This window comes from Bactrocera tryoni, chromosome 1 (assembly GCF_016617805.1).
Source record: "Bactrocera tryoni isolate S06 chromosome 1, CSIRO_BtryS06_freeze2, whole genome shotgun sequence".
NCBI lineage: Eukaryota > Metazoa > Arthropoda > Insecta > Diptera > Tephritidae > Bactrocera > Bactrocera tryoni.
Genome location: NC_052499.1, coordinates 4322417 through 4349053, shown reverse-complemented (window position 1 = coordinate 4349053; position 26637 = coordinate 4322417). Strand labels below are relative to the sequence as shown.

Genomic DNA, 26637 nt, shown 5'->3' with positions numbered 1-26637 from the left:
TCTAAATTATATTATGCTGCATTGCCATGAGAACTTGCGCTAAGCCGCGCATATTTTGGGTCACTTACACATGTACGGGAAATGTCTATGGCTTCCAAGTTGATTTTATTGATTACCTGTTACTACATATTTTCGCACAGTAGAAAGTGAAAAGCAAATCAAGAAATAATCTTATCACATATTGTACAATGTACATACAATGAAGTATAGGTATGTGGGTAATCGGTCAGTCGTAAGCGAAGGAAAACCATATGATGGGATGATGGCGTTATTACTCATTACCAAGTGTCATAAGTCGCATTGTCAGCTAGTAGAATTATGATCTTTCCCAGAGAGTGAGATAAAAACGCTGTCAGTTATGTAATACTTGACGCCATCTCGTATAAACCTTACATCATCGATCAATATCATTAAGTGCTGCCTCCGTATGGGAGTATGAATGTTGGGCTAGCATGAAATAAGTATAAGTTTGTAAGTTTGCTCTGTAGGCGGGTTGACAGTCGGAGCATTATCGAAATTCTATAATTTTCATTTTTGATTTTAGACACTAAATCGACCACCGTTTTACGTTCTGGTATAACAGAAGATGTCATGTTCTAGAAGTGTAAGTGTCGCTCTCCGGAATTTGATAAAACTGAACTACACGTATGTCTTTTCGTTGTATTCTAAGTCTAGGTATAAGGCGGACCCCCATTAAAAGTGAATCTTCTCCGTATTGCAGTCATATTATGCAGATCGAAAATATATTATCCCACACTAGTTTATATAGACCTCATCTAGATCACCTTATAATACTGACTATGAAGCTCATTTGCCCAAAAGGGAGAAGGCATTTTTTAACTAGAATATTTATTAAGACTTCGTTTTTATGCACATTTATTAGTATGAACTAATACATAATTCTTTCAATCTACATTTTTTCTCGCAATAAAAACTGGGGTCCACATATTCAGTATCAGGAAGCCTGAATAGTTGTAGTCCATTTTCACAAAATTTCGTCATCGGGTGGCAAATCTTAAAGGCACTATTCGGGCAAAGTTTTATCCCATTACTTTCAATGATCTAATTTGCATACTGGAAAGTGAAAAAATCTGAAGTAATAAAAAGTAACATCGCATATAAAGTTCGATCGAGCGTACAACAAACTGACCAGATATTCACCATGCGCCAAATCTTGGGAAAGAAAGGTGAAAAAAGATCGACACACACAATACGGCTGTGTAAACTTACGTTGAGCAATACCAAAAGCTCCGTCAGGAAACGAGGTTTCAGACAAGGCGACTCCCTATCGTGCGACTTCTTCAATCTACCCTTTAAGAAAATAAATCGGCGTATGCCTATGATATTGATATCAATGGTTTCAACATCCGGTTGGTTCTGCTTTCTCAAGACTGGAAAAGGAAGCGAAGAAAATGGGTGTGGTAGTGAAAAAGGGCAAGACGAAATATCTACTGTCATCAAACAAACAGTCGTCGCACACGCGGTTTAGCTCCCACTTCACTGTTGACAGTCATAACTTCGAAGTCGTATATAACTTCGTCTATCTTGGAATCAGTATTAACACCAATAACAATGTCAGCCTGGAAATCCCACACAGAATAAGTCTTGCTAACAGATGCCTCTTTGGACTGAGTAGACAAGTTGAGAAGTAAAATCCCCTCTCGATGAACAAATACAAAACTCTATATGACACTCATTATTTCCGTCCTGCTTAATGGTGCAAAGGCATGGACGATGAGTCGATGTTACGAGTTTTCGAGATAAAGGTTCTGCGGATGATTTATGGTCCTTTGCGCATTGGCCACGGCGAATATCACATTCGATGGAACTATGAGCTGTACGAGTTATACGACGACATTGGTATATAGTAGTTCAGCAAATTTAGAGACAGCGACTGCGCTGGCTAGTTCATGTCGTCCGAATGGATGAAAACGCTCCAGCTTTGAAAGTATTCGACGCAGTAGCCGCCGGGGGAAGCAGAGGAAGAGGAGACCTTCACTCCGAATGGGGAAGAACCTGGCTACACTTGAATCCAAGTATACAATTGACGCCAAACAACGGGAAGGAAGAACGATTGGCCCGCTGTTGTAAACTCGGCTATAACTACGTAAACGATGTCTAGGCCAATAAAGAAGAAGTCAAAAGTGAAGTAGTCACGCCAATTCTCGCACATAGGAATGTAAGGATAATGTTTGTACCAAATCTGGTTGAATTTGGTAGAGCAGGTCCCCAGATATGAGTTTTCACCGAATTATGGGCAGTGCATTATAAAATTTTGATATTGGATCAACTCGAGAGCAAAATTTAGTGTCCTTTAGTAGTTTTCAACATAACCGTTATACGGAGAGTAGGCGAGCTTATAATGTGACTTCAACCATTTTTGCACTTATGTATATAAGTATGTTCATAACCCTATATCTATCTCGATTAGCATTTATTGGTACAAATAATAGACTATGAGACATATTTATGAAACTTCAATAATTTTGGACTAGAATATCTTAGACTTTAGATGACTGCATTCTCCTTAGTTCATATGAATCCCTAGATGCGAATGTTCTGCGAGTCAGTAATCTCGCCAATTTGATAATACAATAAGTTCCACAAAAATTGTTTCTCATAATGTTATAGCTGCATTAAATGCATTTTATTTATTTATCTTTTTTGCATAATTTTTTACGAGTATGTATGTATGTAATACAACTGCAAAACTGTTCATGCTAAATTAAATTGCAATGAAGTTGCAAAACAATAATTGCTGACTAACATTTTGCCGTTGAGTTTGACTTTTCCACTTACAAATATAGAATATATTTCATTGTAATATATGTATATACTACAGTATACAGAGCCAAATCTATAAACGATAATTTTTTTTTTTTTGCGCTCAATTATTTAATGTTATTTTTAATTGTGTTATATGTACTCGTCACATTAATTACATGCACATACATGTATATATGTATAATGTATAGTATATTATCCTTAATTACAGAAATATTTCACTTCTCAAAGCAGTCCACTCACATACATATAAGATATGAGAATTGCCGCATCATACAATTTTGCCAACAACTAAAATGCCGTTGACATTGCAAATGCAAATGCTTACAAAAACACCAAAAACAAAACAATAATCCTACCATCCAACTGTGCGCGCGGCCTAAGCATACAGTACATTTTGAGGTTATGATTTCAATAACATTTTCGGATATGCACGAAAAGTACTAAGTATATAAAATATAGGTTCTAACATAAGTTGAGTTACTAAGTTTAACTTTTTTGAATACACAAGTGCTTATTTATGTATTTTTTTTAAACATACATATATAAATTAATTTAACAACAAATGCACTTGAACTGCGAACTAATTAGCAAATTACTTTTATTTAAGCATTTCTACATACATATGCATATTGTATATACGCTATATGCATATATGTAGGTATGTATATTGCTCTTTTGCAAAATTAATTTTCCTGCTTTGGCGCTAAGCAATGATATAAGTTAAACTAATTATAGTAGTTATACATATATTTAGACGATATGCAGTATAAATTTAGAATAGCAGCTTTATCAGCCTAAAGGATAATAGCCAACACACACGCATGCGCAGAAGGTGCCAGACTTGTTAGCACACACATTTATAGATATTTTACAGCAATTTAGCGCATTGCGTTGCGAATACAATTTGTAATTTATCATTCTTGTGCGTCGTGTACTCTTGTTTCGTGTCAGATTTGTCTTTTAAATTACATAAGTGTTTTATATTCGCTTACAATACTCGTATAGTTTATGTATTCTTTCTTTAACTCTCTACAACCATCCACGAGTTGGGTTTATCTTTTGCGTGCGTTTTAATTATTGCATAATGAAAGCGTTTTCTCGACGCAATAAAACTTGCGCACTTCCAACATTTACAAACATCGCCACATCATCGACTGTCGACTGAGTTCATTTCACCTGAGCTGTGCCATTTTCGTGGAGGTATTCATACATTGTTCTTACATATGTATATACTATGTATGTACATATGTATATGTTTATTTTTCACTACCATTGCTAGTTTGAAGTGCAGTTGAAACTGTGTAGGGGGTAAAGTTTTGGAGGTTTGCACAATAAAATAGACACAAAGAGGTTAAAAAAATAATAATAAATGCCTATTTATATTAATAATAAAAAAATAATAATATTTATAATAAAGAAATAATAATATTTGTAATAAAAATAATTATTTTAATATTAAAAAATAATAATATTAATAATAATACAGCGCGTAAAAAATAGTTAAACAATACAATCAGTAAAATTTTGTAAACTTGTTAATTTTTTCCTTATACTGCTTTACAGATAAAGGTTAGATTGGTAAAAAAATTTGAATATTTTTTTTCCATAAAAATTTTTTATATAAAATATAAATTTTTTTATATTTTTGTTATATTATCAGTAAAATTTTGTAAATTTTTTCCTTATAGAGTTTTGCAAATGAAAGTTAGATTGATTAAAAAATTCAACATTTTTTATGTAAAACTTTTAATATAAAATATTAATTTTTTATATATATTTTTTTAATTTAATAATTTTGGTTAAAATATAGTGTTTTGGTCTGCATATAATCATTTTTAATATTTTAAAATAAAATTTTTTTAAATTAATTCAGGGTTGCCATTTGCATTAAAAGATAATTGAATTAATTTATTTTTATATACTTTTATTGCGGTTTTTTTTTATTTTGTTAACCAAAAAATGGGACTAAAAAATATCAAAAAAATTTAATTCCGCAAACCGGATAAAAAAAATTAAATTAAACATTTTTTTTATAGGTTTTTATTTTATAAATTTTTGTTAAAATATCGTGTTTTGGCCTGTATTTAATCATTTTTAATATTTTAAAATAACATTTTTTTAAACTAAATCAGGGTTGCCAATTTGCATTAAAAATAATTGAATCAATTAAGTAAATTTTTTTATATTCTTTAATCGCGTTTTTTTATTTTGTTAACCCGAAAACGGGACTAAAAATTAAAAAAAAATAGTTCTGCATACCGGATAAAAAATAATAATATAAATTTAATGTTTGACATACATTTTTTGTATTTATTTTTAATTAAAAAAATCGATACCCTGTGTTTAATTTTTTTTATACTTATAGTACTTTAGTACTATATTTATGTGCAAATTTTTCTTTTATATATAAGATATTTTTTATATTGAATAATTGTTTTCATAAAATACATTGGGTTTAATATAATGAATTTGTTTTGCTCTTGTTTTCCTAATTTTGTATAAATTGTTTTTCTGTTCAATATTTTGGCATTTAATCTGTGACCATATTAGACAACTATCAAAACTTAACAAAATTGTATTTAAATTACTAAATAAACTACTACTTAGTTTGAAGCCAATTCCATATAAGTACTCAAAATACCAAATATATAAATATAAAAAAATATATGTATATATTCACCAAAAGTTTTTAGCAGCATAAAGTGCAGCATTAACCCACTTTTTATAAAGAAAAAAACCAAGTTTAGACTAAACAAATACTTAAATAAAGAAAAAGTGAGGTTATATAATATATGATTTATAGATTTTAGCGCTTTTGCGCCTACATACATATATAGTTTCTAAAGCACAAGTACGCACTTTACACGGTAATATAATTTTAGCGTTATGAATATGTATAATAGAGAGCTGCACATGATAATCTGTCTCGGAGAGAACCCGATCTATATTTTTACTGGTTTTAAACTGGAAATATTTTTCGTTTGCGCATTTATATAAGAAATATAAATTCTCAACACCTGTTCACGGCTTTGTATTATGAAGAGAGTTGCTTATGCGAACTTATATAAAATTTTAAGAAAAAGAAAAAGAGTGTATATGCGCACAGTTACGCTATTTTACGATATACATATATTACATCAACCGAATTGATTGCAGTAGTATTTTTTACAAAATGCATTGCAAACATTTTTCTTTACCTACTCTTTCAAGATTTTAAAACTCGTATTTAATTTTTTGAAAAATTGAAAAACCCAAAAAATAAAAAAATAAAAAACACAAATTGTTCAATGAAAATTATATTTCAGTACCAAATATGCTCAAAACAAATTTTGTACAATACTGTGGCAGTCACTTTTAACTTTTTTTTTTAATATATATTTATTTGCAATCTATCAATTGACAATCAGCAAATTTTTTAATTACATAATTTTTGATAGACATTATTTTTCACGCGAACACGACATACAAAGTAATAGCACTCTTGATAAAAAAAAATCGAGGAGCAAACACAAAGAAGTTTATAGAAAATATATAATATTAATATTTTTATAAACGCATAAAGAGATCTGTAAAGCTTTGCTTTAAAACAAATTCTTTTTTCCAAATGATAAATGGACTTGTTGTTGTATGGTTGTTGTTTTATTGAGATTATTCTATCATTATTTAAAATAATAAAATTGTGTTTTTTTAATAATTGAAAGTACTCTTAAAATTTCTTTATAAAAGCAAATTTTCAACAAAATTTTCTTGACTTTAGTCAACAATCATTTAAATATGTGTTTTATATGTATATATTTTTTTATTTTACAAATAAATAACAGCTATTTTATTCAGGAGACTGTTTCAAAAATAGAACAACAAAATTTACAAATACATAGTTTTTAAATTTCAAAGAGGTGGTACACTGAAAAATAAGAGTTGTATTTATTTCAAATAAAGCAATTATTTAGTTACACTCCACATGCAGCAATAAAGAAAATAACAAAATTTAAGCCAATATTAATAGAAGTATATTCCATAGATTTTCTTAACATAAAGAGTATACGGCTTTAATCGTATGTTGTCAGTTTTGAAAACGAAAACTTAAAAAAAATTAAATACACAGTTGCAGCAATAAACTTTATGAAATAAATAAACAAAAATAATAACAAATAAAAAATAATAATAAATAAAAAATAATAATAAATAAAAATAATAATAAATAAAAATAATAATAAATAAAAATAATAATAAATAAAAAATTATAATAATAAATAAAAATTATAATAATAAATAAAAAATAGTCCCAAAATATTAAATAGAAATTTTATTTTTTTTTATTGAATTTTGTAATGAAAATTATTTTTCTTGCTAAATTTGCATTTTTTTTATCAAGAATTTAAAATTATTTTATCTTAATTTTTTGTAAAGAAATCCTAATATAAAATTGTATAAATAGTGTAATCATGCAATAAGAACTGGAAAGTTAAACTTTTTTATTGCATAATAAATTAAGTGTATATTTTTAGCAGTAAATAAATTGATTAAAATAAAACAAAAGAATAAGCATATAAAAGAATGAAAAAAAAATACAAAATAATACACAACTTTAAGAAAATGAGAACAAACAAATATTTTTGGCGCATTGCAAAATTTTCCAAACGCCTGTCCACGAAAAATAATATCGCATATTTACTGCAAATATATTGCCAAATACATACATACATATATACATGCAATTTACCCAAAATACAATTTTTATTAGAAAAATACTCGTAGGTCTGTTTGTTTGTTTCGAACTCGAACACATTTCACCGTTACACAGTTTCAACATTTTTTGCACTGCCAAAGCAAACGCAACGCACTATTTATAATACAAATTGCTACATTTCTTACAGCTTAGTTCTCTACTAGTGTGTCTTCGTATGTGTGTGTGTGTATGCATACACATGAGTCAGTGTGCGTGTGTGCGCTACAAACAACTACAAATGTTTACAACGCAACGCCGTTATGAGCGCACTTAATCTGATTGCTTTTTCACCACCGAGGGCGGTGGTGGCGCTGGCACCGTGGGCCGCTTCGTCAATATCATGTGCGGCGAAACGGGTGTTGTGGGTGTGTTGCGTGTTATCGGCGCCGGTGTTTGTGTCTGCGCTTGTGCCGTGCTCACCGTTGACGTTGCCGACACCGACACCGATGCTGTTGCCGCAGTCGACGATGCCGCAGCAGCTGTCGTCGTTTCCGTTGGCTGCGGCTGCGGCTGTTGTAGTTGTAGCTGTGGTGGCACAAAAGTATTGGCATTCGCATTCGAATTGGAACGCGAGTGACCACCACCGCCGAAGCTGTAGACGCTGGCAATGCTGTTTCGATTGCTGTTGCTGTTACTGTTGCCTTGGCTGCCGACGCCAGCAGTGCTGTTTATATTCGCATTCTGCTCCGCACTCAGTAGCCGTTGATTGTGTTGATTTTCACGCATTGTCGTCGCTGCGCCGTTATCACAATTGTCGCTGCGTAGTTTCTCGATGAACTTCTCAGTGGTGCGTGACACTATACCGCCTCCACCGACAGCTACACTGTTAACACCGTTAGCGCCAATACTGGCAACGTTGCAAGTTTCGTTGGCTTGCGTTGGCGTCAGTGTTGTCTCATCATCACTTTTGCCACCACTGCCGCTTAGGCCCAGCACCATCGGGCGTTTGGGTATCTTTGGTTTTTGTGGTAAATCTGGCTTGAAGACCAGCGATCCTATGCTGTCGGTGCTCTTGCGATCCGCTACCGGTGAAGGTAAATTATCCAAACCGAAAAATTGTGTACGAGTCATGGGCACCGGTTTGGCCGATTGTGGTGGCTCTGGTGGTGGCATTTGCTGTGTCAGTGGCTGTTGGAAATGTGACAGCTTCGGTAATGGCGGTTTTTCGGGCTTCTCTGTGCTATTACTGTTATTACCATTGTTATTATTATTGTTATTGTAGTTATTATTGGCTGCCGTTGTGGTGGTTGCTATTGTAGTTGTTGTTGTCGATGTAGCTGCATTCGGGAAGAGTTCTTTAACGCCGTTTCGGTGTGACTCGTGATTGGTGTGGATTTTCTCCACAACTTTGGCGGCACTTGGCGGAGAGGGAGCGCAAGCCTTTTGGCGACGAATGGTACCGTAACGTGGACTCTCAAGAGAATCTGAAAATTTTTAGGATAGGTTAAAATGAAGATGCTCTTAAAAGTATCTAATACCCGTAGAATTGTTGAAAGAAAGCTAAAACGAGACTTTGTTTATAAAAAAAAAAATAATATTCTAATAAATTACTATTTTTGAGTTACTTTGTGTTTACGCTAATGGAAAATCTAAAACGTAGAATCACCTCTATACCAAGTCCAAATTTCTTTTTATTAGTATTCCAAAAAATATTCATTTATTACACTAAACATTATCTTTAGAGTGGATGCTTACGCTTTACGCAACACGCGAGTTTACGTTCGGCTTTGAGCGTCCACTCTTCGGGCTCCCTTAGAATATTTATAAATAAGAGCCGGTTGGGGATTATACATTATCTTTTGTAAGAGACAAAACTAAAGTTTTTTAAAGGATTTTCTTTCTATCTCTCTTTCTCTCTCTCAATCTTTATAAATCTCTCTCTCCCCAACTTTCATTTTCTGCTGCCGTCTTCCTCTACTAACTTTCCATCTATCTAATCACTCTCTCTCTCCTCTCTCTTTTTTAATGTGTCTTCGATTTCCTGTCTTCTCCGCAACATCAATCACACTGTGTCTCACCTCATCTCACTCTCTGTCTGTTCTGCACTCTCTCTCCCTTCATATATCTCCCTATCTCTCACTTCCATTCTCTCTCCCTTTCACTCACCCGTGTCATTCCGATCCAAATTTTCGTTGGACGAGCCAGATTTGCTTTTACCTTCCACAAAGAGTTTATTGCGCGACAACGTCACAAAAAAGTCTACATCTCCTTCGAAAAAGTAATCCCACTGGCTAATCAACAGTTCCACAATCACATTCACAGCCGATGAACTGTTCACCTGTCCCAGGTAGTCGGCCGGATTGCTTTTATCCATACGCGGCCACAACATATTCGGCGACATTACAATCGCCACATTCTGCGAACTCATCTTGTTCTGGTCGACATTCTGTGTGACCAGCCAGAGGAAGCGTGTCAAATACCGTAAATTGGCATAATTCGACGATGGCAATTTGGCCAGAGTAGCCTTGATTGCGGCTTTCCGCTCCGCTTCACTGCTACATTCCGTCGCGCTAATAAAGTCTTTGTAGTATTTATAGGTGAGTAAGGGTTCAGGCAATTCACGCAAATACAACTTGAGTATCGAACCAATCACATGCGGATCCTGATACTCCACCGGCAGTGGCGTCTTCACGTATTGTGCTTCGAGCGCATGCTTCATACGTCGCAATTTTGTGCTTGCACAACCCACACGCAACAAACCCTCCTCGTACAGACCGTTCTCGATGAGGCAGCAAATGCAGAGCTCTAAAATGTGTGATATCTCACGATTCGTCGACTCCAGATGCTCGGTTAGCGAGGTGCCGAAGCGCGACTTCGCTGTCGATTGTATAATATCCTGTATGGAGGCGAGCGATGAGTTGACCTTCTGCAGGGCACGCTCGTGGTAGTTACGCTGGTATAGCACATAGTCGCGTATGCATTGGACGATGACGTCCTCTTTGGTGATCAACTCGAACATGAGTGCGGCGAGCGAGTCGCGCTCCTTCTCCAACTTCACTTCACATTGTTCCTGTTGGTCTTTAATGTGATTAATTTTTGCCGGTGCCTCGTCGAGACGTATGGCGGCCTAAAGGGGGGCCGAGAAGAAGGCGAAATAGTTAATATGCGAATATAATAAAAATTTTGAAATAGCAGGTTTAGAAAATTTTTGAAAATACTTAATATTTTTTTAACAGTTATAACTACATATTTTAATTTTTAAAACAATTTTTCCTCAAAAATCTTTTTTGTATAATAAAAATTAAACATAGTCTCTCAATGCTCCTTATCTCGTTCGAAATTCGATTTGCCTATCGTAAATATTCACTTATTTAGACGACCCCCCCTCACTCCCTTCAATACAAAACAGCTGTGCAGCGATAAGCGTAGATTTCGCAAATCTGCTTTTATCGTCGAAACAATAGAATGATAGTGACATCAGAATCATGAAAAGGCAACAACAAAAACACGAACAAGTCTTGTCGGCGTAAAAAGAATCCAAAATACAAATCATAAAAATAGAAGAGTGCAGCGCTGAAGAAGTGAGCGCGGAGAACACTGAAAAAGCACGATAGCCATACAACGGTATATTTAAGTATGTGCACGCATGTATCTATGTTGGGTGCAAATTCAATCAATAAACTTTTGGCAAAGCCAATTGAATAATCGCGTTCGCACCTTCCCGCATTTGCACAGATTCACACCATTGCAGCATAGAGCGACCATATAAGGCAGCCATGTTCACATGTACATATGTACATACATATATTCATACATACATTTACATCCAGAAATGTGATTTATACTTTTTGAAATAAACTTTTAATATGCAAATTGTATTTTTAGTTTATTGACTAATAATAATGAAAATATGAGCAAGAGTTCATCCGAAATTCTAGTCATAATTAAGACAATGTGAAAAGTTTCGTCATTGTTTCCTCTCCACCACAACCACCTGTGTCTCCTATACCGCATTACAGCCGGAGGCGTCACAAACTCACAATACATCTTGGTAAACCGGTAAAGCTAAAAACAAATTATGTAATGCGCTGTTCACACTACACTCCAGACTACTTCATTTCGCACAAATTACTTTTGACGGTTTTCAAGCATAAATCGGCCTATACTGCTGCAATTATATGTTCGATATTCGTAGAAAGTTCATCAATCTTCGCTGGCTTGCTAGCATAGACAATAGACTTAACGAAGCCCCACAGGAAATAGTCTAACCGCGTCAAATCGCACGACCATTTCGTGAGATAACATGTTCACCAAACTTGGTTTTCAATAAATCGATTGTGACATTCGCTGTGTGGCTGTGGTGCCGTCCTGTTGGAAACACATTTTGTCCCAGTCCACGTCATCCAATTCTGCCGGTCTTCATCATCACGGAAGAAGTACAACCAAATGACCCCGCCGGCCCATAAACCGAACCAAACCGTAATTTTTTCGGATGCAATGATGACTCATGGAGTACGTGTGGATTGCCAACAACGCATATTTTGCTTATTGACGAGGCCGTTCAGCCAGAAATGAGCCTCATCGCTGAAGATGTCCAACGCCTGAAAACAAGGCGTGAGAGACTGATCTGGGTCTTCCTCAATTGATGCACTATTCTCCACACAACGGGCACTTCTTTGTCTAACTGTCACGGAAACATTTTGTACTGTGCCTGTAGATTCCACTAGACCCTCAATTTTTGGTCTGACAGGACGATTATGACGACCATAAATTGGACGTAGAGCTCTTAAAGTTGAGACCACTGACTACAAATTTCGGTAGTCAATTTTAATAATTTCGACCAGTTTTTGGATCGTATGTCTTTCCATGATGAAATGGCAAATTTTACTGAAAAGAAATGTCAAAAGAGCGGGAAACGGATGTCGTTTGCTGTCCCTATCCACTTTTTGTAGCATCCCTATAAAAAAGCCCTGTATATGACCTTATACAAAATTCTTCTTTTAAGAGTTAACAAATTCAAAGATCATTAGTTTTGATATAATATATAACCATTATCTACTGTACTCTTTAAAATAAAATAATATAAAGACATTAGCACTTCCTGATAAGTGCAAAAGAATAAAAACAACAGGAAATCGCACCTACATACATACATATGTACGTATTAAAGAAGAAGAACGGTGCAAAGACCCACAAGTGAATAACACAATGAGACATAGTAAGAATATATGCGATTAATGTTTCGGCAATTTCCATAAATAATAGCAAGACTATGGGAAATAGCAGAGCAATAAAAATATAGCAACAGAATAAAGCAGAAATGAGAATTTTTGAAGCGCAAATATGTAAGTATGTACATAAGTATGTACAAAAGTATGTAAGAATATTTAAAAAGAAATAAAAGCGCTAGCATTAAATGGAAATTAAAATTCAAGATTCATATGTCTTATATACATACATATGTATGTACAGTATATACATATGTACATATATTTATAGGTATGTATATTAAGTATACATGTGCAGCATTGCTATTGAGAATGGCATGACAGCATGTCAACAACATTACCAATAGGGATACAAGCACACATATGTACATACATACCTACATACTCACATACATACATATGTACATATGTACATACATATAATGTTTGCTCCAAAACTAATTTTTGGACATCGTAACACAGTTATTTATTTTATTACTTTTCTGTCACATTGCCACAGCTCTACAGCTCTAGCCACGGCTGCATGCTCACTTGTCGCCAGCGCAGGCGCCATATACGGCAGGCGGACTTCCTAAACAGTTAAGAGACATACATTCAAACACACACACACTTAAGGCAAATTGAGAAATAGGCAACAAATGAAAGAAAAAGGTAATCAAACTTCAGCAATAAGATGTGGAATACACTTATAAGCAAAAGCAATGCAAAAATTTGCTCCAAAGACACAATTTCGCGTAAAAATCGTAGAAAATAAGATCTTAAACCGCTTAAACGGGCGAATCAGTACATAACGGTGACGAAATCTGACTCACTTTTGATCAACGGAACTGCAACGAATAAAGCAACAAAAGCAATTATGTCGAAAATTGCCAAATTAGTTTCAATGAATCGCAATAACGTCAACCAAAAAATTTCTAGGCGACCGGTATGAGTCAATAGACGGACCAAATCAATGCTTCGAAGCGGTGAAATGGACGTCACAGCAAAGGAATATACATATGTATGTACATAGCAGTTGCGAATGACAAGCGGCATTCATTCTGTTATTAGAGCTGTTAGCTGCTTTTCCGCTGCTGCAGCAGAGAGCGGTTTGAAGTTTCTAACAGCCCCACATTTTTCTGTTGGGGTATCAAGATCCACAACTCTCAATACAACGGCTCCGATTAAATTAAATATTAATAAATTGGTCAAAAATCAAATACCTTTGATATGTTGAAGATAAAAAAATCGAAATTGATAATCTTGGCTTTCATAACTCAATCCATATTATTAGCTACATACTTACATACATACATACATATGTATGTATGAATTATTAAACACAAATATTGAGATATCTTACACACAAGAAAACTATAAAATAACTATAAACTATTAATATTAACAAAAATAACACAAACACAAGTTAACACTGTTGGGGATTTAAATAATATGTACATACATATGTACATACTTATGTATGCGTATCAGTATTTATAGAGAAGGCGATGGCTGTAATAATGACGGAACCCCAACACTAATTTCGATTGCTTTGAAAGTGTGCATAGAAAGGTGGCGGAGGTGACAATGCCAAAATTAAATTGTCACATTTTGTGACACAGCAACAAAAAACAGTTATAAGTATGTATGAATAATTAAATAGATATACATACATATGTACTTAAGTGGCAAAAGTAATAGTAAAATGGAAATAAAAGCCATAGCAATTCCATACATACAAATAAATATGTATGTACATATAATTCGAAGGTTCAAGCTAACAATAATAACAACAAATAAGCGGTAAAAGCCAATGTCGAAGACAAAACAACAACAAATCGGCAATAAACTTAATATTTCTACAGAATTAATATTAAAAAAAGAGACGGCTCCTAACGTAATCGCCGGCACGCCCAACCGCAAAACCCGCTTCGGCGCTCACCGCAAAGTTAACATTGCCCTCCGCTTCCTCTGTCACACCTTCTCAACAGTAAAGCACTTGAATGACCAACACAATACAAACGCACACACACAGTATAAGCCGACACTGCGATTTCGCTTAATCATAATAAAGAGGCATGCGAAAGAGAAATTAAAATGATAATAATAACAAAAGATAATAATAATAATAAGCATAATCATGACGAAAATTATACAAATATAAATAAAACAGTTACAAATGATCACAACTGCAATAGTAAAACTGCATAAGTCATAAGCGAGTTAACCTCAAAAGAGTAGTTTGGAATGAGGAAATCATAAAAAAAAATTAAAAAAAAAAAAACAAGAAAAAACGTTAACTTCGGTTGCACCGAAGCTAATATACCCTTCACAGGTGCATTTCTTTTAATAATTATGTGTTTAGTTTGTATGGAAGCTATATGCTATAGTAATCCGATCTGAACAATTTTTTCGGAGATTATATTATTACCTTAAGCAGTAATCCATGTCAAATTTCGAGAAGATACCATGTCAATTGCGAAAGTTTTCCATACAAGCCTTTGATTCCGATCGTTCGGTTTGTATAGCAGCTATTTGATATAGTAAGCCGATCTGAACAATTTCTTCGTATATTACATTATTATCTTAGAAAATAACCTGTGCCAACTTTTGTGAAGATACATTATCAAATGTGAAAGTTTTCCATACAAAAACTTGATTCTGATCGTTCAGTTTGTATGGTAGCTATATATTATAGTGGTCCGATATCGGCAGTTCCGACAAATGAGCAGCTTCTTGAAGAGAAAATGACGTTTGCAAAATTTCAAAACGATATAAAAACTGAGGTTCGAATAGTGACTAGTTCGTATAAGTATATACACAGACAGACGGACATGGATAAATCGACTCAGCTCAGCATACTGATCATTTTTATATATACGTTATAGGGTCTCCGACGCTTAATTCTGGGTGTTACAAACTTCGTGGCAAACTTAATATACCCTGTTCAGGGTATAAAAATCGGAAAATTTAAAAAAATATATATGTATATGTATAAAAAAATAAAATAAAAATATAATTACATACAAAAAATATAAAAAAATAAAAAAAATATGTATAAAAATTGTATATTTACATATATTAAATAAGAAAACAACATAATAAGGAATTAAAAATAAAATAAAAAAATTGAAATAAAAAAATTAAATAATATGCAATAATTCAATTGTATTTAGCTGACGCACTGATAAGCGAGTTAAACTCAAATTGAAACGATAAATTCATGAAAAAAATTAGTAAAAATATAAAAAACATACATTTAAAAAGTATACAATGTTTTAATAAATTAAATAATTATATTATAATGAAAAAATGTAAAATATAATTAAAAATAAATTAATTAATTTAAAAAATACATAAAAACTAATAATATTAAAAATAAAGTTAAACTAAAAAGAAAATGATACACAAAATATTATAAAAAATTTATTTAAAAAATTGTTTAAAAAAATTTGCAATAATTCAATTAAGTTGAGATATAACCTTGATTTTTTCTAACTCTGCTCTTATTGTTGTTGTTATTATTTTCGAATGTTTGTGCAATACGATGCGAACTGTTAGCTGTGTGGCCAAAATAACTGATTATCAGCATTAACTAATTATCTGATTCACAACAGCATTGGAGCAAATACCACAAAAACAACAACAAATGAGGACAACATACTGATGTAGTAGTATGCCATGCAGGTAGGCGTGTCGGCGGGCATTTACACGCGCCATGAACGCAATTTATGAATAGGCGTAGCAAGGCATTGGCTACGAAATTTCGGAAATAAATTATTTAGAGAGCATAAAACTGGATAAAAAATCAAAATCATGCCAATGAGAAAACGCATACAAAAATTAATTACAGAGATTCAGGGTTGCAAATAATACATTAAAAAAGTCATTGAATAAACACTTGAATCATTTTTTTTAATTCTACTATTCCAAATCCGGAATTAAAAAAAAAATTATTCCAAAAACCTTTTTAATCCCAAGCATATACAAAATTATTAAAAAAAATTTATAATCCAAAATGTTTGAATTAAAAAAATTCGCAACCCTGCCGAGAAATACCCTCATTAATTGGCAGTAATGCTTAGCTGCATTGAAATTCCAGAGATATGATTATCGATAATATAAACAACATACATATAAACGCACATTAACAAGTAAATACAGGTTGTGTAGCAAACATAGAATAAGTATAGCACAGAAAAAATATAGAGCATTTAGGGTGAGCTCTGCGAGGAGTGAGCTCTAGGAGAAAATTACATTTTAACGTACCTGAAGGGATTTAAAAATTTAAATAAAAAATATCATAAATAAAATGGAATAACAACGTGTATTTATACAGCTTTACAAGGTAAACAGCTTAAATTGACTTTGAGAAATGGACGATATTGGCCTTTCAAATCACAAAATCACTTCAAAAATTTAGACTTTTCTGAAAAGAGTCAAATGTAATTGTCTATGTATCCCATCTTTTGCAATAACTTTAAGTAATTTTCTGACTGAATACAATTTGAAAGTTCTAAAATTGCCACTTTCATATTTTAAAATTCGTTGCATTGCTATATTTCACACACCACTACGTTCTTAGCCTTATGTCGCGTTAATTGGTGATATCACGATCAATTTGTCAGCTGTAAAAGCAAAACCACACGCTTATCATCACGCTTGTTGGCTTATCGAATAATAGCAAAACAAAAAGCAAAATCTACAGCCAATCAAAGTTTATACCGCAAGAAGCTTACGATTTGCTATTTAAAAGTATCGACAAATTCAAAAGTTATTTGTAGCTTTCTTATCACATCACGATAACAAAAATTTACTACGAAAAGGAGCTAAGGAAATTTATTGAGCAAAGCTTCAGAAATCAATTGATAATAAATTGTGAAGGTAATATTGCCGTGGATGTTTATTGTTAGGCTTTTAATATGACATAGATCACGCTTGGGAATACTTTTAGACAATAAAATATATAGTAATAGTTTACGGTTTTTATTACATAGCCTTAAAAATTATAACTTATCAGTTTTGAATATATGTATATCGAATTTTATTATCGATATTTATCAAAAATTATATTTTTTTTTACATATATCCGTTTTTATTACATAACCTCAAAAATTGTAAAAACAAAATAATAACTTATCAGTTTAGTGTACTTAACGGATTTTATTACATAACCTTAAAAATTATAACTTTTGAGTGTTATTTAAATATTCTTACTGCTTTTAAGCTGCTAAATGGAATTTTTTTACATGCCAGAGAGACCTTATCCTTTTTTCAAATTTCCACCGATTCAAAAAATGTATCGCTGAGCAAAATTTTACAAAAGGTGTATGAAACATGACACGATTAGATATAATTAGGATTAGAGTTGCCAACTAAAAGAAAAATATTCTCTACAGAGCATCAAACGCTGTTCGAAAAATATTGCCCGCTATAATTAGACCCAGATTTGAACTCACCACACTCTTCGTGGTGGTCACGCACTTAAACAATTCTCTCTCAATTACCAATTAAACAAATTTGCTCAAAATACCAATCAAGTAATATTGAATGGCGTTAATTATTCAATGTCATTGCGAAGTTCAACAAATTAAGGAAGAAAACCTTAGCACTGCCAACGATGTAACGTAATTGCTGAGTATTATATAGCAATCCGATGTAACGTATGTACATATGTATATATGTATGTCATGTAAATGTATGTATGTATATTCGTAATATTTTATATTTTTATAGCAAATTGAAGACAATGACTGAACCGCGGCACGTGTTTAAAAAATTAATCGATACCATTGTGCTTATTATATTGCCTATAGTGCCTATAACGCAAAATATAATAAAAATACATATGTATATGTTTTTTATATTATTTCCAGCTATCGCGCAGTAGGCATACAAAGGTAGTACGTAAGGTAAGGGAAAGGAAAAATGGATTTGTAATAGAATAGTTGCGGTATTAGCAATCATCAAGACGATAATTTTACATCGTGTAACTAAGCATACATACATACATACAGTGGACCAATAAAGTTTACATACACCTAGTTCTATTAAATTTCGACACGTTTATTTGTTTCAAAATGGATAAATTTTGTGGTTTTTTTCTATCCATTTCATGATATGTATATTTAGCATTAAATATAGCATATCAAAATATTTTTTTTTTTACACAAATAAAAAAAATTTAAGTTAAAGCTTCAAATGAGCATAATTTATATCAAAAAAGTTTACGCACACTTATGGTTGTTTATATAAATCAAAAGTAATTACAATACTTTTAACGGGCTTTGGCCTACATTTTGTTGCTATTAGTGTCCCTAGACATCGTTGTATGCTCCCCACTCAATTTCTAGTATTATTTCCGGATATTTTGACCTATTAAGTCCATGATCCAGCTTTTTGGCCTTATTTTGATGAAATTCGATGTTTTCGAATACGGTTTTCCAAAAAGTTCCAGATATTTTGAATAGGATTAATGTCTAGCGATTGCGGGACCTATGGAGTTATTTTTATTTCCATAACAACCATTCACGTACAAGATAAGTTGTGTGTTTTGGGTCGTTATCCTGTGGTAAATAGAAATGGCTGCTATTAACAGCCGATTTAAGCACACTTAAAATTTAAATCTTTTTCTTAAAATGCTCAGATACATATGCTTATACATTTTTGAAATGTACACAAAAATAAATCCCCAAACAGTAAGGAATTTGTTGAAGAGTGCTGGTTATCATAGACGAGTCGCGCGTCGTAAGCCATACATATATAAGGTTAATAAAAAGAAAATGTCGGCGTTTGCTAAACAATATTTAAACAAACCGTATTGGTTTTGGGAAAACATTGTGTTCACCGACGATTCAAAATTTAATAAATTTGGTTCGAATAGATCACGAAAAGTGTGGAGAAAGATCAATGAAGAGTCGCAAGGACAAAATGTATTGCCAATGGTAGAGCACTGTGGGGGTAATGTTATGGTTTGCGGGTGTATGGTTGCATCTAGAGTTGGACATTTGGACTTTATTAGTGAAAACATGGATAAGCATATGTATCTGAACATTTTAGGAAAAAAATTTAAATTTTAAGTGTGCTTAAATCGGCTGTTAATAGCAGCAAAACCAATATCCAACAGGATACCGACCCAAAATACATGTCTTATCTTGTACATCAATGGTTGTTATGGAAATAAAAATAACTCCATAGGTCCCGCAATCACTAGACATTAATCCTATTCAAAATATCTGGAACTTTTTGGAAAACCGTATTCGAAAACATCGAATTTCATCAAAATAAGGCCAAAAAGCTGGATCGTGGACTTAGTGGGTCAAAATATCCGGAAATAATTCTAGAAATTGAGTGAGGAGCATACAACGATGTCTAGGGACAGTAATAGCAACAAAATGTAGGCCAAAAACCGTTAAAAGTATTGTAATTACTTTTGTTTTATGTAAACATTCATAAGTGTACGTAAACTTTTTTGATATAAATTATGCTCATTTTAAGCTTTAACTTTAATTTTTTTATTTGTGTAAAAATATTTTGATATGCTATGTTTAATGTTAAATATACATATCTTGAAATGGATAGAAAAAAACCACAAAATTTATTAATTTTGAAACAAATAAACGTGTCGGAATTTAATGGAATTAGGTGTATGTAAACTTTATTGGTCCACTGTATGTATGTACTTATCTACTTATATACATACATGAACATATAGTTTTTCAAAATTTGTTATACCCTGAACAGTTAAGTTTGGCACAAAGAAACGTCAGAAACCCACCGTCTTTTTGTAGTCCCTCAGTTTTGGTCGGCATCGGTATCGGACTATTATATCCAGCTTCGATGCAACGAAAATTAACGATTTTGGTTTTATTTTGTTTTTCAAATATGTACGAATACTTTACATACTGTACTATAAATCCATTACGGCAACATTTTATTTGGAGAGGACTTATAAAAAGCAATATGGCAAATATTTTACAAGCTTTAACGCTACTCCAATCAAGTGCTACAGCAGCGGACAGCAAGCATGTCAACGCCTTCATTTCCTAACTACTTTCTTTTATTGATTCACTTATTCTGCCATTCATACAGCCACTTAGACTTTTTCATTCAATTTTCCGCTTGTCAGCGCATAAACACTTCAGCTACATAAATACAACTTGGGAAACATTGAGTAAGTGTATTCAACGCCCATTTGACAGTTAACTGTTGACAGTTATGTCGACTTCCCAGGCGCACATTTGCAAGCGTATTGTTGCACATTGATAAAAAGTAGGCAAATGTATGTTTATATAAAATATATATGTACGTGTTTATGTTATGTATGTCGATATACATACATATGTATGTATGTGTGTACGTGTTATTATGGGTAAATACCTCATAGCTGCGCTTTAGTGACTGATACTCCTGCACTGTACGTGATACATTGCGTTTGAGTGATGAGATCTCTTGGATTTCATTATCCAAAATTTGCTTCAAACGGCGCACCACTTCGTTCTCCGTCTCCAGTTCAGTGTCGACGATGCATTCCGCAATTGACTTCTCAAGTTCGCCTGCAATTGAGTAATACAACATTTAGTGACTAAATAGTTGGATGTATTGTATGTAAGTGTACATATATGTATATACATATGTATGTTTATCTTATAAATTATAGCACATATGCGCACTCAAGTTTTGCACATATGTATGTATATATGTACTTATTTACATCTGTAAAATGTAAGCATGTTTCGCATGAATAGTAGCAAAACAAAAAAGCCCAAAAATATAGTCGAATAGAAATAAACTGACGAACGAACAATAAAAGGGCAGTAAAGCTGCTAAATATGAGTAAACTACATAATTAACATTTGTATATATGCATCTGTGTATATTATATATTTAAATGTGTGTAGGTGATGTACGTTTGTAAGTGGAAAAGCAATGAGGCAAGAAGTCACAAGTGGTTGCGAACGAATGAATAGTAAATGCGATGTTTTTAAGAATGAGCTGTTAAAAAAGAAGTATTTTTAAATATAAATATATATGTACATATATACATATGTATGTACATATATAGAGTATTACTCAAGAAGGCAACTTTTCACCAAATTGTCTTTATAATACGGATAACGGGTTTTTCGTTAGGGAAATAAACCGATGCTGTAACACAAAAATTTTGAATTTATAAAAATAATGACGTATTAATAATTATTATTTTTTATTTAAAGTAAAATATGTATTTGTAACTGTGTATTATTACATAACACAAGAAAATACTTAAAAAACACTTTTTGTAAACCCTTTTAATGAGAATTGTTGAAATAAATATTATTTAAATTTTAATAAAAAGCTAAATAAGGCAAAATAGTAGAATATATTCGAAAACATACAAATTTATCCATAAGATAGAAAATGATTAATGGATACGCATATGTATACATATTTTTTAAAGTTCAAAAATATATTTTTTTAACTGAAAATAATTTTACTTTTGCACTCAAAAACTTCAATTAGCGAAATTTTTAGACACGGATTTCCGATGGATCATACGAGGTAGACAATATACACATATGTAGATGGTATAAAGAGTATTTTCCTATATACAATATATATCCTTCACACTTCATGACTAAACACACACCGCAGATGGAAATGATAAAAGCCAGCCAAAGTCAATAAATTCACATGCAATGCCTAGCTTCGACGAAACTCAACATCATCATAGCCACTCTCTAACGCATTACAACAACAAAGTAAAAGCAATTAAAAATTTGCAACACTAAAATTAGCAGTTGTAATGGATGTTTGGACACAGACACCAACTCAAAGTGTAAGCTTAAGCGCAGGCCGAACTTCTATGAGTTTTTTGCAGAATAACTGCGATGGCAGCTGAGTAAGTAAATGATGAGTGGCTATTTAGTAGCTTGGTTGACTACCAGGCTGCCTGACTGACTGTCTATGTACATATCTGCTAGCTGGCCTAAGATGAATGGGTTACTTATGTATATATAAATGATATGTTAAAAAACGCAAAACTGTTGCTGCCACTACTGGTAGTATGGGATTGAAATGCAATTCCCACAATGTGGCTGAAAGCAAGCTTCGAGCGTGAGTTTTGGTTGCATGCCTATTGGCAGCTGAACAACAACATACAACCCTCGTTCACACAAATGTACATGCATATGTACACGCATATATGTCGAGACATCCATAAATATATATTTATGTGCATGTGTGCCTCTCAATTGAATGAATAAGTGTACATGCTATTTAGATGTTGTTGCTGCTCTCCGAAATTGTTACATAATTAGCAGTAATATAAATTGGTAATAATAAAAAGCAAGTCAAGAGTTTAAAGGCTTAAGCGGTTAAGAGATGAGCTAAGAACTGGGTATCCAAACATATACATATGTACATAGTAACGTCACAGTTTAGTACATACAAGTGCATTACTTTTTCTGTTGTCTGCCATACAAAACAAAGTAAAAAAAAAGGTAGTACAAGTGGGGTAGACCTTTAAGATAGTAAAAAAGACTTGGCAGCTTAGAGAAAATTAAAAAATGCATTACCAAAAAATATATATTTAAAAATGAGTTAATTTACTTCTCTGCAAGTGCCTACCGAAATAAAAACTTAGAAAAAGCAACAAAGTCAACCCTTTAGAAAAGGAAATTGAGCATTGTGTTTCCGACATGTATAAAATGTCAGCGATATGTCGACACGAGGCAGCTTTTCGCTGACTAAACACAACAAGGCCAAGCACAGCAAAGGCGAGGTCAACGCCAGCGCCACACTCATCGCAGTTGACAATATGGTTTGTCCAGTGCTGCAATCCAATACATTAGGTCAATCGTAAAAATCATTGCAAATATATGAAAAAAAGCAACAAAATTTTGACGTGCCTTTCGTCCCGTGATCTATCTACATAATTGTTAGCACAACTACAGTGTCTATGCATGACGTAAATGGACATAAATGACAATATATACTTTGATAGCACAATTCAAGTGGTCGCACAAACTTTGGCCATATAACATATTTTTTGATTAATACACTAGGCAATAAAGGCTTTTGAGGTATTATGTTTTGTAATTTTTTACGAAACTGACCACTCCTTTTATTTGCGTGTGTAAAAGTCTTTTGAAATTTATCAGTTACATTTATAAATTACACAATCACAACAATAAAATATTGCCTTAAACAAGTCTACCTTGCACTCTTCTACTTGTAACGGTCAGCACACAATATTTACATATTTTGTTTTATTGTAATATACGCACCACAATTAGATAAGACATGATGTAACGGCATTTCTTTGTAAAGATCCTTGGATGACTCCTCTAGCGCTTGCCCAATCTTGTAGTGACTGTTCTTTTTGATACGTTTATCACGGTCCTGTGTGTCGGTTGAGGAACTAGCTGCCGGCAATTTACGTACCATTTTTTCCAGTACATCTTTATACTTGTCAACTTGTTTTTCAATTATTTCCAATTCGGAATCCTTCAAATCGGATTTATTTGATCTTCACAGGATTTTCATGAAAAAGTAAAAATAAAAAACATAAGTCTTCGCTTGCATATTTTGAGTATCATGGCGTAGGGCTAGTAGCAATAATAGCTGCAATACATAACACATTAGCAAAATGCCGACACACCCTTCCCCTTTGGCACACAAATCAAAGAAAAGGTATAATCTTTTCAGCATAGTGCAAGACCAGCAAATGCGGCCATCTATGCTTCAGTAATCTCAGTCCTTTTACGCATCGGCATCTATATACATACACTTGTATAGAACACAGTGCCACACCATTGTGTCTAGCCCATGCCTTATGACTTTGTGCTATCCAGCCAACTTCCAAAGCTTACAGCACTCACCTCCCCAAATTTTCAGCTGCAATTTTTATTTTCGTGAATTGTTTCTTCATTTTTGCAGCACTTCACAATTACACCGCAACCGATATTACTTTTTCAATCGAATAACTGTGTTTTGGTTTTTTTACACTTCAATATTTCGATATTTTTCTTCAATTTTTGCAGTAAACATAAAAATTAGTCATCCTATTCTTCTATCACCAACGAATGCGAGCAATCAACTCAAGTCTGTGAAGCTTTAAGGGGTGTGTTCAATGGCAATATGACGTTTGAGGCAATTGAATAGGGTATGTTAAACGGACCATATGGCCATCTAGGGCTTAGTTTGCTATATATAGTAGTGGTATAAACAATTATTGTTATATCGCGTTATTGTAAGATCATTTGTTTGTTTCAATTCACATAATAATGTATTTCTTTCATTTATATCCATTTTCTTATTTATAGATACCAGATAAAAATCTTTCTTGTTCTCGGTCTAATTTCTTTCAGTGTATACAGTTGATAATTGCTGAACATACGATTGTCAAATTTGACAATTCGATTTGGTTTTTTGTTCTTCAATGTTTTCACTTGGAATCAAAGGTGCACGTGTAGAATTGTAAAGTTATAAATATAAAGAATATTAATTTATATAAAATACATCAAATTGTCCGTAATGACAATACAACTTGATAAACGGGGCTTAATGTCTCTAATGCGCACAGAGAATGAGCGTATTATGGATATGTTACTTACTTATAATGTACCGGATTCAATTGAAGGTATGTAAATGTACTAAGCACTGAGAAGAAAGGTAAATATTTATTAATTACTTCCTTCTAGACATCGAATATGATGATTATCTGTTGAATAATGAAAAGTCTGCTGCAAAAGCCAAAAATGCGCTGGATGCGCGAAAAGCTACACCAATTGACGAATTGCAGGATCGTCTTAATATTATCAAAAACAAGATGAAAACCAAAAAGCGTCCAGCGTCAGAGCGTTCACTGAAAAGACGGGAAGCAAAAAAGTTGAGAAAAAATAAAGAAGTTAAAAAAATATTGGTCTCTGCGGCGAAATCAATTAAAAACGAAAATCAAAAACATGGAAATGTGAAGGAGAGTGGGGACGAGGACAAAAAGGATATTAAGAAAATATTACCAAAACCTGTCTTCAATGAGGAAGGTAAAATTGTATTTTCTAAATTTGATTTTGCGTCTCATCCCGGTGCCAAGGTGAAGAAATCACATCAAAATCCTCGTGAGATTTTGAAGAAAATAAAGCAAACGGATAAAAAAATAAACGAACTCAAAGAACAAGGCGAAGTAGAGAAAGCTTCTGAAATAAAAAACGAAATGGCTTGGAAGAAAGCCTTTGATAAAATTGAAGGCAAAAAAGTGAAGGACGATCCGAAGTTGTTGTATAAGGCCATTAAAAAACGAAAGAGTGAGAAGAAGAAATCTAAGAAAGATTGGGTGGAACGTAAACAAAAGGTTGAGTCGGGCATAGAACAGCGACAAAAGAAACGGCAGGAAAACATCAACAAACGTATCAAGGATAAAAAGACCAAGAAACTAAAGAAGTTATCGAAAAAGGGACGGGTGATACCCGGTTTCTAATATAGTTAAGCAGTTATATTTAAGATCCTAATAAAATAAATTAAAAATATTCATAAAGCTGACTATTCATTGAAATTTCATTCAAACAATATTTGTATTCGAAAGATTTTAGAATAAGATAATTCTTTCATAAATTTTCTATTATTTATAAAAAATAAATTGCTCTAAGTGTGCTGAATTTGAAGTTAATAAAAGATCCTCTTTCGTTATACTCCCTTCCAGTAGAGGCAACGAGTTAACCATAATTAACGCGGAAACAATAACATTACGTCACGTTACGTTCGTTTTATAGCAACGCTCCGAAAACAGCTGTTTAGAATTTTGCATAGCTCGGCATTAACTGAACATACTGCAGATATCAGTTGCTTGTGATGACATTTCATTTTTGCATATGTGTGGTATCCTTGTCATATAATAATTCTGCCGCTGTTGACGCCGTCGCGAAAACATAAACAGTGTTGTATTTTGAAATATTGTGTTTGGTAATATCATTTTGTTTGTTGTAAATGGTCGTT

The 26637-nt window shown here is 33.0% G+C and overlaps 2 protein-coding genes across 2 annotated transcripts; one reads left to right on the top strand and one right to left on the bottom strand.

Annotated features, from left to right (window-relative positions):
- Positions 1 to 7398: 7398 nt before the first annotated feature.
- Positions 7399 to 24746, bottom strand: LOC120767043 (rho GTPase-activating protein 92B). The gene is made up of 5 exons (XM_040092896.1): positions 24525 to 24746; positions 23931 to 24172; positions 21043 to 21218; positions 9623 to 10583; positions 7399 to 8940 (listed from the first exon to the last, which is right to left on the bottom strand). The coding sequence occupies exons 1-5, from the start codon at positions 24572 to 24574 to the stop codon at positions 7787 to 7789; spliced, it is 2583 nt and encodes an 860-aa protein (XP_039948830.1). The 5' UTR covers positions 24575 to 24746; the 3' UTR covers positions 7399 to 7786.
- Positions 24747 to 25072: 326 nt separating this feature from the next.
- On the top strand, positions 25073 to 26187 carry LOC120767045 (surfeit locus protein 6 homolog). Its single transcript, XM_040092898.1, has 2 exons — positions 25073 to 25285; positions 25347 to 26187. Exons 1-2 carry the CDS (start codon positions 25180 to 25182, stop codon positions 26120 to 26122), a joined length of 882 nt encoding a protein of 293 aa, XP_039948832.1. The 5' UTR covers positions 25073 to 25179; the 3' UTR covers positions 26123 to 26187.
- Positions 26188 to 26637: the final 450 nt, after the last annotated feature.